The sequence below is a fragment of the Penicillium angulare genome, assembly GCF_028827245.1.
Source record: "Penicillium angulare strain IBT 27051 chromosome Unknown utg000007l_segment0_segment0, whole genome shotgun sequence".
NCBI lineage: Eukaryota > Fungi > Ascomycota > Eurotiomycetes > Eurotiales > Aspergillaceae > Penicillium > Penicillium angulare.
Genome location: NW_026623166.1, coordinates 1105085 through 1122061, shown reverse-complemented (window position 1 = coordinate 1122061; position 16977 = coordinate 1105085). Strand labels below are relative to the sequence as shown.

The following is a 16977-nucleotide window of genomic DNA, read 5'->3' as shown; positions in this document are numbered from 1 at the left end:
GCCCTTGATAGCGGGGGAACGGCGCTTGGATCCGTGTTTCCGCTGATCGTTTCTTGACCGCGCTTCACCAACCTCTCAGCCCAACTCTGCACAGGTCCTTCTCTGTCTGGGCAACGCATTGCTTTCTCACTCTCAATATGGGTCACTGGAGAGATCTGTTCAATTTCGACCGTCGTCGGACCCGTCATCGCGTGGCTGTAGAAAGTCGGAGGCGTACGTCATCATCAACAAAGTGTGTAACCAAACCATGCTAACCCCAGACACAGTTCTACCCTCGTACATTGCGGATGAGCCACAGCCATCTGACTCTTCTAAAGAGATTTCTAAAATTGCACTTCGATTGAAATATCAAATTGAACAGGTTGTCTGCTGTGAGATCGACGAAAGTGTCATAACCGACCCCAACAGTCGCATTATCACACAAGATGTCATTGAAACATCCAAGGGAGCTGGCGGCGAAGACTACAAGGCATGTGTGGTCTTCTGCCTTCTAGTCTGTCTCCGCTGGTTCCAAATGCAAGCTTCAGTTGAGCTTTGGGACGCTGATCTCCATGAAGTTCGAGCTATTGCTTGTGAGGTAATCGCCAAGCGGATGTACGATCACCCCCGCCCCCTTGATAAAATGTCAATATTCATTTTCACTGACAATTAAAACAGCATTGAGGGCGAGCAAGATCAAACTTATTTACTTAAGAAAGTTCTACTGAAGCGCTACTCTATATTTTCCGAAGGCGTTGAAACCGATCCTGCAAATGTGATTGAACGCTCTGTGGATCTCCATGCATTGAGGATCATTGGCTCCGCTCCCTATCAGAAATGTATTCAATTCCTATGGCGTGGCTGGATATGTCAAGAAGAAGGAAATCCAACAAACTTTGTCGAGTACGAACTGAAGGGGGATACTAACTACTGGATTCACTTCCACCCTGATCGGATGCGAACCCCACTCTATCAGAATATCTGCCAAATTGTCTTTTCTCTGATATATCTCGCTGTATACACTGCTGTGATCAATACTGTCAATCCAGAAGGTGACATCGATGTTGCGGAGGGAGTTCTCTATGGAATGACGCTGGCATTTATCTGTGATGAAGCAATCAAATTTTGGAAAGTCGGTTGGAATTACCTGGAGTTTTGGAATGCCTTCAACTCTACCCTCTACGGTCTACTCGTTATCTCTTTCATCTTGCGAATTGTTGCATTGGCACATTCGACTTCAAACGGCGACCATGAGCGGCAGTATTTCAATGGTTTGAGCTATAACTTCCTAGCTTTCGCAGGACCTATGTTTTGGATGCGAATGATGCTCTATTTAGACACCTTCCGGTTCTTCGGTGCGATGTTTGTGGTTCTAAGAGTTATGATGAAGGAGAGTTTGATCTTCTTCGCTCTCTTGTTCGTCGTTCTAGCTGGATTCTTCCAGGCCTTCATCGGCATGGCCCAGGTGGATGATGATATACCCATCACTCGGCTCATAATTCAAGGAATGGCAAACAGTGTCATGCAAAGCCCCGAGTTTGAAACTTTCCAGGAATTTGCCTTCCCATTCGGAATCATTCTGTACTATGTGTTCAACTTCGTTGTTATGATCGGTGTGGCGTCCCGTTATGTTATCATTTTGATAGACAATATACTGACCTGTCACAGTCCTGTTGAATATTCTCATCGCGCTGTATAACAGTGCCTATGAGGATATCTCCGGAAACGCTACTGATGAGTACATGGCAATTTTTGCGCAGAAAACCATGCAATTTGTCCGTGCTCCAGATGAAAATGTCTTCATTCCACGTGAGTTCCAATTCTAAATTCCAATCTACGATAACTTATGGCAAGGAATTGACATTTGATACTCTAGCATTCAACCTGATCGAGATTTTGTTTGTGAGCGCACCGTTTGAATGGTGGCTCTCGAGAAAGCAATACGCAAAGCTCAATGACGTCGTTATGGGTGTTATCTACTCTCCACTATTAGTTTTGGCTGCCTGGGTTGAGACTCGTCAGGCCGAACAGATCCAGTGGAATCGTCGTCATGGTGAAGAAGATGAAGAAGATCGCCAGGAGTGGGAATTGGTGGCAGGAGATGTGGATTTTGAGCTAGACGATACTTGGATGGAAGAAGTGAAGCAAAGTACGCCTGATATCAAGACTGATAGCTGCACTCTTGAGGTTCGCCAATTGCAACAACAGGTGGCGGAATTGACAGAGTTGGTGAAAGCTTTGAGTCAGCAGAAGCAGGTAGTCCGAGATGGACTCAGCTGAGCGTGTTTAAAGCTGGGGCTTTCTCATCCCAAGTGAGGGCAGTGGTAACTGAAATGGTTGGGCGTGTTGTGATCCATGGATGTTTTCGATCGTGTTAACTTGTTTATATGGTATAGTACTGTAGGTTCATACTCAAGTATGGGGGCGCCCATGTATATAACTTATGCATAGGCCTTCATCCGTGAACAAATATATAACCACAAATATTATTCTTAGACAGTGAGTTTTACACTAGCGGTTCCCTCCCGTGTCCATCGATAAACAGTGTTTCCAAAATAGTGTTCAGTCTCTATGAACGTTCTTCAAAAATAGTATAATTAAGCTTACCACACACATTCTTATACCTTGCAAACACTTCAAAAATTCGATGGCCAAAAAGTCAGAGAAGCAAAAAGAATATCTCAGGTTATTTTTAGGAATAGCCGAACGCGGGGGTCGAACCCGCAACCTTGAGATTAAGAGTCTCACGCTCTACCGATTGAGCTAGCCCGGCAGGGCTTGTTAAAGGCCGAGGAAGTTGTGGCTCCATAAACCAAAATTTACTGTGCGGTGGCGTTTTGAGAGTGGATCAGACGAGATACGAGGTTACATAATCCATTCTAGCGCGTCGCCGCTCGGGTTCGGGGGAACCCTCTGGAAACCAAATTTACTTATCAAGGTGGCTTCTTCTGGGCTCTCCCTCAAAGACATTGTGCATCTTTCTTTATGATTTTTTAGTTTGTCTGCTTCTTGACCCACTTCGTGGTCCTCTAGATTGCCATCATGTAAGTTCATTCATTGATACTCATTCCCATATTGAATATCTTTCGATTAACCCCATATCAGGGCAAAACTCGCGGACGACCCCCAGATCCAACATGCGTCCCTGCATAATCCCCTCCCTTTGCAGCTCCATACGTACATCTGGCCCTTCTTAGTCATTTGGCCGGCATTCTTTGCCTTCTATTTGTCTGAAGAGCGTTACGATACCTATATTCAAGGCCAGGAATGGACCTTCGTTTTTGCGGGGTCCATCATCACGGCCCAGTCCCTCCTGTGGTTGATGACCAAGTGGAACATTAACATCAGGACCCTGTTCACTTCTACCAGAGCTAGCTCTATCGATACCGCTCGCCAGATCAAGGTCATCCCGATCACCAATGCCGGCTCCGCGGAAATCTGCGACCTGATCCACGATACCTCCAGTGGCAAGAAGACACTTTCATTCCTGTTCCAGAAGCGCCGCTTCCTTTACTACCCCGAAACCCGCACCTTCGCACCCCTGTCATACGTTCTCGATGAGGAGCCAAAGCCTGCTCTCAAGTACTTCCAACAGAGCAAGGGTCTCACGACCAGAGCGGAGATTGATAGCATCGGTCACCACTATGGCGATAACACCTTTGACATCCCAGTCCCCGGATTCATTGAGCTCTTCCAAGAGCACGCTGTCGCACCTTTCTTCGTATTCCAGATATTCTGCGTTGGATTATGGATGCTGGATGAATATTGGTATTACTCTCTCTTCACTCTTTTCATGCTTGTTATGTTTGAGAGTACCGTTGTGTGGCAACGCCAGAGAACTTTGAGCGAATTCCGTGGAATGAACGTTAAGCCATACGATGTCTGGGTCTACCGTGAAAATAAATGGGAAGAAATCACTAGCGACAAGCTCCTTCCTGGTGATTTGATGTCTGTCAACCGTACCAAAGAGGATGGAGGTGTTGCTTGCGACATCTTGCTCCTCGAGGGTAGTGCTATTGTCAACGAGGCCATGCTCTCTGGTGAGAGTACACCCTTGCTCAAGGACTCTGTTCAACTTCGCCCTGGTGATGACTTGATTGAGCCCGAAGGATTGGATAAGAACTCTTTTGTGCACGGAGGAACTAAGGTTCTCCAAATTACCCACCCCAATGTCCCCGCCGAAGATGCCTTGAAGAACCTTGCTCCTGGTATCACCATTGCCCCAGACAACGGTGCCATAGGTATCGTCGTTAAGACCGGTTTTGAGACCAGCCAGGGTAGCCTTGTCCGCACCATGATCTACTCTACTGAGCGTGTCTCAGCCAACAATGTCGAGGCTTTGCTATTCATTCTGTTCCTCCTTATTTTCGCGATTGCCGCCTCTTGGTACGTGTGGCAGGAAGGTGTTGCCAAGGACCGCAAGCGATCCAAGCTCCTCCTGGACTGTGTCCTTATCGTTACCAGTGTCGTGCCACCGGAGCTGCCCATGGAATTGAGCTTGGCTGTCAATACCAGTCTGGCTGCCCTCAGCAAGTATGCTATCTTCTGTACAGAGCCTTTCCGTATTCCTTTCGCTGGACGTGTTGATATCGCTTGTTTCGACAAGACCGGTACTCTGACTGGAGAGGACCTCGTCGTCGATGGAATCGCTGGTCTCACTCTGGGCCAAACCAGTGCCAAGACTGAAGCCGATGGTGCTCACACCGAGCTGGCCAAGGTCGAGGCTGTTGGACCTGACACCACACTTGTTCTCGCCAGCGCTCACGCTTTGGTCAAACTGGATGAGGGTGACGTTGTTGGTGATCCCATGGAGAAGGCTACCCTGCAGTGGCTGGGTTGGGTTCTGGGCAAGAACGATACCCTGATGTGTAAGGGTGTTTCACCAAAGATTAACTCCCGCCCCGTCGAATCGGTTCAGATCAAGAGACGTTTCCAATTCTCTTCTGCTCTCAAGCGCATGAGTACCATTGCTACAGTCACCGCCAACGACCCCAAAACTTCCAAGAAGAGCAAGTCTACTTTGGTCAGCGTGAAGGGTGCGCCCGAGACTATTGGCAGTATGCTGGTCAATGCCCCTTCTAACTACGAAGAGACCTACAAGCACTTCACTCGCAATGGTGCCCGTGTTCTCGCCCTCGCTTACAAGTATCTTTCCTCAGAATCTGAGCTGTCTCAGGGTCGCGTGAACAATTACGTTCGCGAGGAAGTTGAGTCTCAACTGATTTTCGCTGGTTTCCTTGTTCTGCAGTGCCCTCTGAAGGACGATGCAGTTAAGTCCGTACGAATGCTGAATGAGAGTAGCCACCGTGTTGTCATGATTACTGGTGACAACCCGTTGACTGCTGTTCATGTCGCCCGCAAGGTTGAAATTGTTGATCGTGAGGTTGTTATCCTGGATGCTCCTGAACATGATAACTCTGGCACCAGAGTTGTCTGGCGAACTATCGATGATAAGCTCAACCTTGAGGTTGACCCAACTAAGCCCCTGGACCCCGAAATACTGAAGACTAAGGATATCTGTATTACTGGTTATGCTCTGGCCAAATTCAAGGACCAGCAGGCTCTCCCCAGCCTTCTGCGCCACACCTGGGTTTATGCTCGTGTTTCTCCCAAGCAGAAGGAAGAAATTCTGCTTGGTCTCAAAGATGCTGGTTACACTACTTTGATGTGCGGTGATGGTACGAATGACGTGGGTGCTCTGAAGCAAGCTCACGTTGGCGTTGCCCTTCTGAATGGTTCCCAAGAAGACTTGACAAAGATTGCCGAGCACTTCCGTACAACTAAGATGAAGGAGCTGTATGAGAAGCAGATCAGCATGATGCAGCGCTTCAACCAGCCCGCTCCCCCAGTACCTGTCAATATCGCCCACCTCTATCCTCCTGGCCCTGGTAATCCTCACTACGAGAAGGCCATGGAACGCGAAGCCTCTAAGAAGGGTGCCGCTGCTGGCGCCGCTATCAAGGCCGGCGAGCAGATCCCCACTATCACCTCCCCTGGTGCCCAGGCTCTCCAGCAGCAAAACTTGACTCCTCAGCAGCAGCGCCACCAGAACGCCCAAGCTGCCGCTGCCGGTCTTGCCGACAAGCTTACCTCTTCCATGCTGGAGCAAGAACTGGATGACAGTGAACCACCCACCATCAAGCTTGGTGATGCCTCGTGTGCCGCGCCTTTCACCAGTAAGCTTGCTAATGTTATTGCTATCCCCAACATTCTTCGACAAGGTCGTTGCACCTTGGTTGCGACAATTCAGATGTACAAAATTCTTGCTTTGAACTGTTTGATCAGTGCCTACAGTTTGAGTGTCATTTACTTGGAAGGAATCAAGTTCGGTGACGGTCAGGTTACCATCAGTGGTATGCTGATGAGTGTCTGCTTCCTCTCCATCTCTCGCGCCAAGGTATGTTACGCAAATTTCTTAATATGAATCTCCGTGATACTAATTATGTATAGTCTGTCGAGGGATTGTCCAAGGAGCGACCACAGCCGGGTATCTTCAACTTCTACATCATTGGATCCATTCTTGGTCAATTCGCCATTCACATTGTTACTTTGATCTACCTTTCCAACTATGTCTATAAGATTGAGCCGTACGTGTTAAGCCCGCAAACTCCAATATGACATGAACTAACAAAATCTACAGAAGAAGCGACAATGTTGACCTTGAGGGCGAGTTCGAGCCATCTCTTCTCAACAGTGCCATCTACCTGCTCCAGCTGATTCAGCAAATCTCCACCTTCTCAATCAACTACCAAGGCCGTCCGTTCCGTGAATCTATCCGCGAGAACAGGGCTATGTACTGGGGTCTCATCGCTGCCTCAGGTGTCGCATTCTCCTGCGCTACTGAGTTTGTCCCTGAGATTAACGAAAAGCTCCGCCTGGTTCCCTTCAGCAATGAGTTCAAGGTCACTTTGACTGTGCTCATGATCTTTGACTATGGTGGTTGCTGGATTATCGAGAACGTGCTTAAGCAGCTTTTCAGTGATTTCCGCCCCAAGGATATCGCTGAACGTCGCCCTGATCAACTGAAGCGTGAGGCCGACCGCAAGGCAAAGGAGGAGGCTGAGGCTGAGGCCTTGAAGGAGCAGGAGAGAAAGGTTTAAAGCCTGCTGGAACGTGGAAGCCTATGAGCCAACATGTACTGTATACATAGAAGGGTTGAAGTTTGGTTTTATAGAACTGCATGGCATTTAATACATGGTTCTTTTCTGATATTAGATTGATATCTTGCGTAATCTTCATTGAAACTTTCTTTATAAAATACTATAGTGTAGTAAACGCTCTTAGGCGTAGATGTTTTGCTCGGATCGTGCCTAAAATCTAACATGTTCATTGCCCGCCTTTTCATACCATTCGCGATCTCAGGTTAGATCTTAGTGGACATCTACGCTGCGTTCCCTCAAATACTCCTGCATAGCACTTCCTTCAAGCTCATATTATCGATTCTTTATTTGGAACCTAGCACATACAAAGTGAACTCGTAAAAACCGCCTTATCGCAACATCCCGCGGGGGCACCCCACTTGTTATGATCTCATCGCTACGGAGATCAAATCTACTCCCACCTCGACTCTCAAGCTCTTACTCACTTACAATCTCCCGATCATTGAACAGAACATCGCACATAATGGCCAGTAAACTGACATTCCAATCAAAGCACAAGTTGCTTTCGGGTCATGAGATCCCAGCGATTGGATTCGGGGTAAGTCCGAACTTGGATAGCCACGTCTCAGGCGTAGCTATTTGCACATATATCACATCAAGGACAGAGAATGTTAATTCAAGTTCATTTGCTAGGTCTACATGATGTACGTATCTATTGCCCCAGGTTAACTTCCGAGTCCCTAACTCATAACCCAGCCCGCCATCCACAACCGATAAAGTCGTCCAAGAAGCTCTGAAAGTCGGATTCCGCCATGTGAGTCCCAAACAACCACACACATCTCAACATTAAATAACATAGTCCACCTAGGTCGATTCAGCAATCATGTACGGAAACGAAAAAGGCTGCGGCGCCGCCCTCAACTCGTCAAACCTCGACAGATCAGAGATCTTCCTAACAACCAAGATTCCTCCCGGCTCAATGGGATACAAATCAACCAAGCAAGCCATCGCAAGAAGCCTCAAAGACGCAAACACAGAGTACTTTGACTTGTAAGTCAATGCCAAATCCAAATCCAAACACAGTCCCAACTTCAACCCACAAATATCTACTTACATCCGCCAGGATCCTCATCCACGCTCCCTACGGCGGACAGGAATCCCGTCTTGGATCCTGGAAAGCCCTCGTCGAAGCCCAGAGCGCAGGCCAGATCCGATCAATCGGCGTATCTAACTATGGAATCCACCATCTTGAAGAATTACAAAGCTACATTGAGAATGGAGGAGGTGGTGAGATTAGTGTTGGGCAATGGGAACTACATCCCTGGCTTGATCACTCGGATATAGCGGATTGGTGCCATGAACGTGGAATTATAGTTGAGGCTTATTCGCCGCTTGCGCATGGTGAACGACTAGATGAGCCTGTGCTTGCTGCTATTGGGAAGAAGTACGGGAAGTCCCCGGCTCAGGTTATGATTCGGTGGAGTTTGCAGATGGTATGTGGTACCTGCTATATTTTGATATGCGATTTTATCTCTGCAATCGAGATATTGCATACGATTTATTTCTGTTTTCTGTTTTCTGACTGCTAAGTCGACTAGGGATTTGTGCCTTTGGCGAAATCTAAAACACCGCGACGAATCACTGAAAACGCAGATGTTTTTGATTTCGAGCTTGATGAGGAGGATATGACAAGACTTGATACTGGGGAATATGCACCTACAGACTGGGATCCGACTGTGGATATGGATTAGAAAATTTAGAAGACTTGGATTCCTATAGAACCGGGGAGTAGATGGATCCATGTAGTAATAGCGGGAATTGGATTTGTCAGGGACTTGGAGGGGTTTGATAACCGCGGGGTTTGGATCTTCTCTTCTACCACTCTTTTACCTTTACTTCAACGCTTACTTGCATAGCAAGATTCTTGAAATTTCTCTTGCATTTCTTAAGCAGCCTTCATCATGAAGCTGATTCTATCTACTGGGTATGTGCCGTGTTCTTTCTTTCTCGGCGCAATGCTCCGCAATGTCTTCGGGCCGAAGATGGGACAGAAGGGAAAAAAAAGAGATTAAAGACCGGACTGGAACTGGAACTAACGTCAATAATTCTTTTAGTAATATTATGCAAGATGGCAGGCCGTCTGTCGTTAGACACCCGCTTATGCAAAAATCCAACGTCGAGTTGATCAGTTCTCTCCGCGCAAATTTCCTTGCTTCACAACATATCGAATCCAACGGCGCAGAGCCCCATGCGAACGGAAACGGAAACGGAAACGGAAACAGGAACGGATTCTCAAACGGTACATCAAATGGATCGCATTCTAAAGACTATCGATCATGGACCGGCGAACAACCCGATGGCTCCCTTTATATCCCCGCAATCGACTTTTCCCAGCACGGACTAAGCGAAGAACGCCCCCAATACGATATCACAGTTAAATTATTCTATCTACCGGGGATTCCGGCATCACGACGATGCGCACATACAACGGAAGCCATTGATCTGGTATTGAAGGAACTTAATGTGGATTCTATTGATCTACTCATTGTATCGTTTCCGGGTCTTCTCTTCGACGCAGACGATGATAGCGATGAGGAAGAAGCCAGTGTTACAGGCGAACCAGATGACTTCGATAGTATGGTGCAAACATGGCGGGTGCTGGAATCGTTACATGAACAGGGTATGATTGCTCAGCTGGGCGTGGCGGAGTTTGGAAGCGAACGGTTGGCACGTTTCTTGCCGCATACGAAGGTTAAGCCTTCGGTTGATCAGATCAACCTTAAGGATTGCTGCGTTGTTCCTAAGTCGTTGATTCTGTATGCCAAGTCTGAGAAGATTCAGCTCTTAACGCATAATGACTGCAATGATATTTTGCCTGTTGGGACGACGAGGGAGCTTCTGGGTCCGAGCGATAAGGGCGCGGGGATTCTGGCTTCTGCGCCTGAGGCTGGGGATGGTATTCAGGGCGATGTTGAGCCTCAGTGGGTCGTCAAGTACACTGCTGTCGTGAAGGATCGCGGTGTGGTTGAGAATAAGGGATATTTTGCCCTGGCAGATATTGGGAACTGTGTCATGTCTCGGCAGTGAAAGTAGACAAGATTGTGGTTGTGTTCAACATTCGTGTTTCATGTTTCAGCGTGGCGTTTCTTTTTATTTTTCTTCCTCTTTTCATTCTTCAGATCGAATCAAAAGATTAGATCTTTACCCAAGCATACTACGTTTGCGTCCACGCATCCGCACATCCTCAAGTCTCCTTAGCGTAGAAACAGCAGCCTTATTTCCATGCTTATAACCCACAAGCAACTCCTCAAAAAACGGCTCAGACAACGGATGCGTACTCCCAATAGCACGCTCCAAAACATAAAGATCCACAGCCCGGTCCTCATCCTGAATACTCTGTCCCGCAAGCCCAAAATCAATAATGACAATCTCCCCCTCCATAGACCCAGGCCCAGCAGTATCTTCATAAGGCACAGACTCAGATCCCTCCCCAACCCTCAACATAAGATTACTCGTTGTCAAATCCCCATGCACAACGCCAGCCTTATGCAGCGAAGCAATAGTCCCCCCAATGCGTCGAAATAAATCTTTCACTCGTCCCTGCTGAGCCTCAATCTGCCCCGCATCCAAAGAACCAATCTTCTCTTGAGCCCTCATCCAAGCCTCCCATTTCTCAAGCACAACCCGCACAACAGGTCCCTCAATCCACTCCATCATTAACCATGCTCCGCCCCATCCGCTCTCACCTCCTTGTCCCTCCCAGTCCATAGCTAGGACGGCGGGGACGCGAACGCCTTCGCGGACGAGTTTCGCGAGACACCGCGCTTCTTGGATTATGCGGGATCGGGTAAGTTTTTTGTCGAGAATGGGGTGTCTGTAGGGTTTTGAGGGGCGGATCTTTAAGGCGGCGGGGATTGAGGGATTGAGGGATGTGGTTTTGTAGAGGTGGGCTTCGGCGCCTTGGGCTAGGAGCGTTGGGGGTGGAAGCGTGTTGTTGAATGGGGAGGGGAGAGGTGGGGGTTTATATTCGGAAGTCATTTTGGTGGCCTGGGAGGCTGGGAGGAATAGAGGAGAATTAGAGGAAGAGAACGGGGGTGGGTTGGAGAGGTTTATTGTGTTGCGATGAAGCTTGGAAAAGTTCCGCGGGTTTGGTGGGGCTTGATTCACCAGTTGCTTACTAAATTGTATAAGTTCAATGTTCAACTTGGGCTTCAGGATTGTATAGATTTTTTGGGGACAGACGAGGTTTTATTTATAGTCCTTTGCATTTGATGTGTGATATCGATTGTTATAATCATGCTTAGGTACTAACGCATCAAATTCATGCCGTACTACTATATAATCCTTCGTGTACTAGATGCTTGACCTGAGGCTTTTATGGATCATTTTGTATACTACGCTTTTTCTTCAAATCGTTATGCGTGATTAAGCCATGTTTCATTCGAGGTTTTGTACATAGTCTTCTAAGTCTGATGTGGCTTCTATCTCTAGAGTGCGATCCCTATTCTTCAACTCCGTGCGTAATTTTTCACGTTCACAAGAAATAGTTCATGGTCACACGCTTCCATAGCTCATAACAGCAAGTACTACCCAGTACATGCTCATTACCCAGTCGAGGGCATTGTGATTCCAGCTTTAGAATCCGCTATCTAACCATGCAGCTCATAAGTTTCCCCAGCGGAAACATACCTAGACGCTCGCTAGCTGACATGAAAGTGCTTCCACTGCAGAAGGCAGACAGCGATGGTGCCACAAGTCGATCAGACCGACGGGGCAATGAGGATCGCGATGAAGATAGCTGCCAAAAGGTAGCCATCAAAACAAATCTTCCCAGATACATCGAGAAAACATGTACAAGCGCAGACATAGCTGAAAGAAACACATGTCCTTGACGGAGATGGCGGTCTCTGGAAGCTGGGCAGGCAGCATTCGAATTGTCCAAAGACACAGGATAACGACAACGATCCCGTAGCGATATGTCTAGTGATTTGGCAATTGATTGTAGCATTTGTTGAAGGCCTTGAGGAACCGATCGATCGATGGCTCCCAGCACGCGCTGGGGCCAGCTGTTGACTTCTGCACGAACATTTTCCGTGGTGTAAATGCGCGCGTGGGAAGTCAGTACCGGAGACCTGGATTTGGCGGTACTCGAAAGCAGTGAGGTTCTGGAGTGATAGACTTCCAGGCCACGGTTTTGCGCATTCGTGCCACTCGGGTTTGTCTGCTTGACAAACGAGTCTCCGGATACGGAGCGCACTGGCGCATGCGTAACTCCTAGTCGACGAATGGCTGGACTCTGTACGCTTGCGCAGTGAGTACCAGACTCTCGTCGTTCTGCAGTGCTCGCCACAGATATCGTTTGCTTGACCATGGCTTGCATAGTCGCAACATGGCGGGTAAATGCATCCGTCGGTCTCGCGAATGCATCGGTTGGTCGGTTTGCAGATGATTTTCCGAGCGAGCATCCGCGGTATGTAGGCAGTCCCACTTTCTTGCGGTTCGTTTCCAGCGTCGATGTCCTCGACACGTTGAGCGATGGTGCGCGACCCGGAGAATCGTTCGTTCTCTTGCTGTAATCCGGGTTCGGCGATAGCACAAAGCTTGTGCTGAATTGTGGATCGTGTCCCGCACTGCTGCGAGTAAGCTTGGTGGCTGATTTCGTAAACAGCTGCACGTCTGGCCGTGTAATCGTCGACCTGGCAGATGAATCGTTCACAGATGTGGGTACGTTTCTCTTGGCCACGCTGGCTGACGAGCGAACGCCCAATTGAGTTTCTAGAATATGCGGACCAGGAACACTCGAGGTGCGAGGTGATGGGACTTGTGGCAATTTTGGCATCGGCTGTTTTACCCGATCCTTGTATGTGACGTCCATCGGGACCTCGTTGACGCCCGCAAGGGCAGCGGCCTTCTCGAGGCAGTTACACTGGGGCGAGGTTAGCCTATCACTCCTCTTCCGCAGTCCAAATTAGAAGATCGCTAGGTCGAATATAACTTACCCTCTTATGCTGCTTCTTGTGCTTCTCACAAGCACCATACTTGCGAGCCTTGATGTAGTTTTCCTTCTGTGCCTGAGAACGAGGCTTTTGTTTCTTCGGAAGGTTGGCGGCGGCGTTCATGTTTAGATCGAGGACCATTTCCAGACCACCAGTTCCCGATCCCGATGGGAGGGCAGCAGATGCCTGTTCCGGGCTAGAGGTAGCCGACTGAGGAGAGATGCTCTCACGCATATAATCCGACCAGCATGGGGATGAGAAGCTGGTATTGGAATCGGAAGACATGTCCAGGTCCAGGGCGGTGGCGTCGCATAACCGCTGCAGATGCAAAGCAATCGCAGCCTCGCGGCGCTTCTCCTTTATGGAAGCGACGCGAGGATCGGAGGCGGCCTGCGCCTCGACCATTTGTCGGAAGTCGTAAGTGTTGTCGTATGTTTGGTAACCAGGGAACATAGCATCATCAAAGACCGGCAGAGGGCCATCTAAAGATTCAAAGCTAGGGGACTGGTCGGCGAAGAGACCTTCTTGAGAGAGGCCATAGTCCATCTCTGGGAAACCAGATTGGGTGAGATCTGGCAGATCATTGGTGAACATGTCGGTGTCGTAAGATAGGGTCATGTCCGGAGAGATGGAGTTAGCCGAGGCGGAATAATCATCGCTATAACTCGGCTCCAGATCAAGGAACTGATCAAAGTCAACCCATTCCTCGGATTGGGTTGAGGCGTCAAAGACGAATTGATTCTCAACGGACGCCATTGTTTCGTATTTCTTGGGGTATCACAGGTAACTTTTTTTTTAGGGAGGACTTTTAAATGTCAAATGAAGATCCAAAAGAGAGACTAGTGAGATTGGATAATCTGGTGAGGGACCAGGTAAAAAGTGTAAAAACCAACGAAGACCGGCCAAAGCGACTCGAAGGAAAGAAAAAGGAAGCTAAGAAACCTGAGGCCTTGGATCAGTATTAGTATGTATAAACGGGGGGGGAAAGTGGTGCTGGGGTCCTGGAGGGAGCTAGTCCCTTTCGGGGTCCCCGACATCCGCTAAACCGCATTAGGAGCCCGACACTGCCCTGTTTCTGACTCACACTTTGGGGCTGTTCACACTACGTAGTATACTGCATATACATACTATGAACCTCGGATTAAAATGTGTCATTTCTTATGCCCAGATGCTGTTTAGGGCACTGTTCCTTGGCTAGTCAAATGAAGAACCACCTTCAAAAATTCAATATGCCCCACTCGACTCCATCCCTACTCCATCACTACTCCATCATTCATCTGTATCTCATGTCGAGAGATCCATGATCGACACTGGATTGGCCTCCTCCTCTTAAGAGACTAGTGGGATGTGGCTAAGCACTTGAGTAATACGGAATGATCTCACTCAGCCCCATTAATCAGGCAGCCGATTGAAGATCTTCATAGCCTTATCACAAAAGATCTTTTAAATGTGAATTTAGTAGCCTAATATCAACATTGCATAAACTGAGCAACACTGGAAGACTATATAGCGGGCGATATACCTACAGTACGAAAAGACGAACGGAACATTTGAACGAGGGGAACATTGAAGCACTGCCAGTGGTCCTAGCTCTCCGTCGGAATTCCGATTGGTCCGATGGGGCTTGATCTAGGGATCTGTGAACCGTGGTCTGTACGAGTAACTGCGCTCGGCATTATTCTGCTTCGAAGCCCTAAAGTTTGTTTTTTTGACTATACCCCCAGGGCTGATTATTGGACATTGATGAATCTGAATTGCTTCTACCGGGCCTAGATTCTCCATTCAATACCTATAGTGCGAGAATGGCGCTTTTCAAATTTGCACGCCATATATACAATAGTAGACTCAGCCAAAGCTAAATTGGAAATTCATATCTACTACTCTTCTCGAATTCTTTATCTTCGCATCAAACCTTTGAAACTTGATTCATCTAAATAATCTATTTATGCAGGAGATAATGTTTGAATATATACCTGTGGGCAAACTCATATGTAGTATGAAGTAACTTCTAGGTTGAGATTCAAGCCTTGGAGCTTTTGTTCGAGCCCAGGTGGCCTAGTATAAATTTTAGATCCATGGATTCAAGTTGTACATTGCATTATATAACACCCAGGGCTCCAAATTCACTTATAGGAGACAGAAGCCCTCTCATGAGATAAAAATTATGAAACTGCCAGTGTGGAGGAACTTCCATTCAATGCCGTGAATGGCTAGTCGTACACCCCATATTGGAGCCACGATAATTACCGCGGGCGAATCAATGCGTCGTTCTCACCGCGTGCTCAGCCCCACCCTGAAATAACCTCGACTTCAAAAACCCTCGCCTTCTCACTAACCCCAGGAAACCTATTCGACCCAATTGCATTTACCAAAAGGTTATGAAAATTATTCCTCCGATGACGAAGTCAACGCCTTTCAAATTCTCGACCGTGTCGGGCTTTTTCCTCCAGGACGAACCAGACACCGACCCAAGCACATTTGACTACGTAAGACTAGACTCTAGACTCTAGACTCTAGACCCCCATGAGTGTCCTCAATCATACAGCAATCGCTTACAAGATTCTAGTCAAAATCTAATTTCGGACTAATCCTACGAGATAATGCCTCGTTAAATACTCAATGGAAGAAGTTCATCCAAGATATCCAAGAACTGAATAACCTCGGCGGAGGCTCAGTTCAGTACAAAGTACTCTTTCTCGGTCGACATGGTGAAGGCATTCACAACGTCGCGGAAAAACGATATGGTACCAAAGCATGGGATGTATGATATTTACTTTGATATGTGAAAACCGGCTACTTGACCGGATCTAAGTGAGCCGATTTATTAACCGTATAATAGGAACATTGGTCTTTACTCGACGGAGACGAGTATGGAAGTTGGGTCGATGCCCATCTTACAGAGGTAGGTAGAACACAGGCTCAGACCGCCCATGATACATGGGCATCGCAATTCGAAAATGGAATCCCATCGCCGCAATCTTACTATGTGAGCCCATTGCATCGGACATGCGAAACGGCACAAATTACCTTCCAAGGACTTCGAATGCCACTTACCAAGCCTTTTAAGCCTTTGATTAAAGAGGTACGAGATAATTTCCCAGTACTGCTACCTATTCATATCCTCGCAATCTCTGATATCTATGCCATAGTTGGTCCGGGAGACGCTGGGTGAACATACCTGTGATCGCCGCTCTAAGGCATCTGAGATCAAAGCCGAGTTTCCAGAGTATCAGTTCGAGGCTGGATTTAGCGAGGATGATTTACTTTGGGATCCGAAGATTCGGGAGAAAAATTCGGATCGTGATGAGAGGTTTGCTAAGCTGTTGAATGATATTTTCGCGACTGATGAGAATGTTGTTCTCTCCTTGACGGCGCACTCGGGTGCTATTACGAGTATCCTTGAGGTTGTTGGGCATCGGCCTTTTCCATTGCAGACTGGAGCTGTTATTCCAGTCGTTGTGCAAGCTGAGAGGAGGTGACGATATAATTAACTTTACATATTCATTCGATTTGAAATAGCTGGAACCATCATCATTAATGCTCTGCTACTTTTCTATGACTTGTATTTCTAGTTCACATTCCGTATAGCTGGCAGAACGGTGATTTATGTACTAATTTATTTACTTGAAAAGACAATATGTAGTAGAACCTCGCCCCAATATGGAGGAGTTCCTTGAAACAGCCGTCATCATTAAAACTAAGAAACCCAGCAATACAGAGCCGTAATATACAGGAGCGAGTGAATCATCCACTCGGCAAAGATCATAGCAAAAGGATATTGCCCCAGCAATGGATTGAATCCAACGGATCGATGGATCAACCTGCCATAATATCCCGTATCGAAAGATTGGCCACCGGTAACAAAGGAAATAAACAAGACCAAAAATCAAAAACGCCACCCA

The 16977-nt window shown here is 47.6% G+C and overlaps 6 protein-coding genes across 6 annotated transcripts; 4 read left to right on the top strand and 2 right to left on the bottom strand.

Moving 5' to 3' along the window:
• Positions 1-137: 137 nt before the first annotated feature.
• yvc1 (putative potassium ion channel Yvc1) lies at positions 138-7079 on the top strand (the record flags this gene model as incomplete). The annotated part of the gene is made up of 9 exons (XM_056925895.1): positions 138-213; positions 267-594; positions 658-1592; positions 1648-1788; positions 1856-2235; positions 3013-3023; positions 3085-6376; positions 6430-6566; positions 6620-7079. 9 exons carry the CDS (start codon positions 138-140, stop codon positions 7077-7079), a joined length of 5760 nt encoding a protein of 1919 aa, XP_056775265.1.
• Positions 7080-7602: 523 nt separating this feature from the next.
• N7478_009680 (aldo/keto reductase) lies at positions 7603-8830 on the top strand (the record flags this gene model as incomplete). Its single annotated transcript, XM_056925894.1, has 6 exons — positions 7603-7677; positions 7773-7783; positions 7836-7893; positions 7948-8129; positions 8203-8572; positions 8678-8830. 6 exons carry the CDS (start codon positions 7603-7605, stop codon positions 8828-8830), a joined length of 849 nt encoding a protein of 282 aa, XP_056775264.1.
• A 210-nt stretch (positions 8831-9040) lies between these two features.
• On the top strand, positions 9041-10166 carry N7478_009679 (putative gamma-cysteine synthetase regulatory subunit; the record flags this gene model as incomplete). Its single annotated transcript, XM_056925893.1, has 2 exons — positions 9041-9063; positions 9194-10166. 2 exons carry the CDS (start codon positions 9041-9043, stop codon positions 10164-10166), a joined length of 996 nt encoding a protein of 331 aa, XP_056775263.1.
• Positions 10167-10280: 114 nt separating this feature from the next.
• bud32 (serine/threonine protein kinase BUD32) lies at positions 10281-11117 on the bottom strand (the record flags this gene model as incomplete). The annotated part of the gene is made up of 1 exon (XM_056925892.1): positions 10281-11117. The coding sequence occupies one exon, from the start codon at positions 11115-11117 to the stop codon at positions 10281-10283; it is 837 nt and encodes a 278-aa protein (XP_056775262.1).
• A 607-nt stretch (positions 11118-11724) lies between these two features.
• N7478_009677 (uncharacterized protein) lies at positions 11725-13831 on the bottom strand (the record flags this gene model as incomplete). The annotated part of the gene is made up of 2 exons (XM_056925891.1): positions 11725-13005; positions 13079-13831. The coding sequence occupies 2 exons, from the start codon at positions 13829-13831 to the stop codon at positions 11725-11727; spliced, it is 2034 nt and encodes a 677-aa protein (XP_056775261.1).
• Positions 13832-15453: 1622 nt separating this feature from the next.
• Positions 15454-16554, top strand: N7478_009676 (phosphoglycerate mutase family protein; the record flags this gene model as incomplete). The annotated part of the gene is made up of 4 exons (XM_056925890.1): positions 15454-15561; positions 15642-15836; positions 15915-16157; positions 16225-16554. The coding sequence occupies 4 exons, from the start codon at positions 15454-15456 to the stop codon at positions 16552-16554; spliced, it is 876 nt and encodes a 291-aa protein (XP_056775260.1).
• Between the last annotated feature and the right edge of the window lie 423 nt (positions 16555-16977).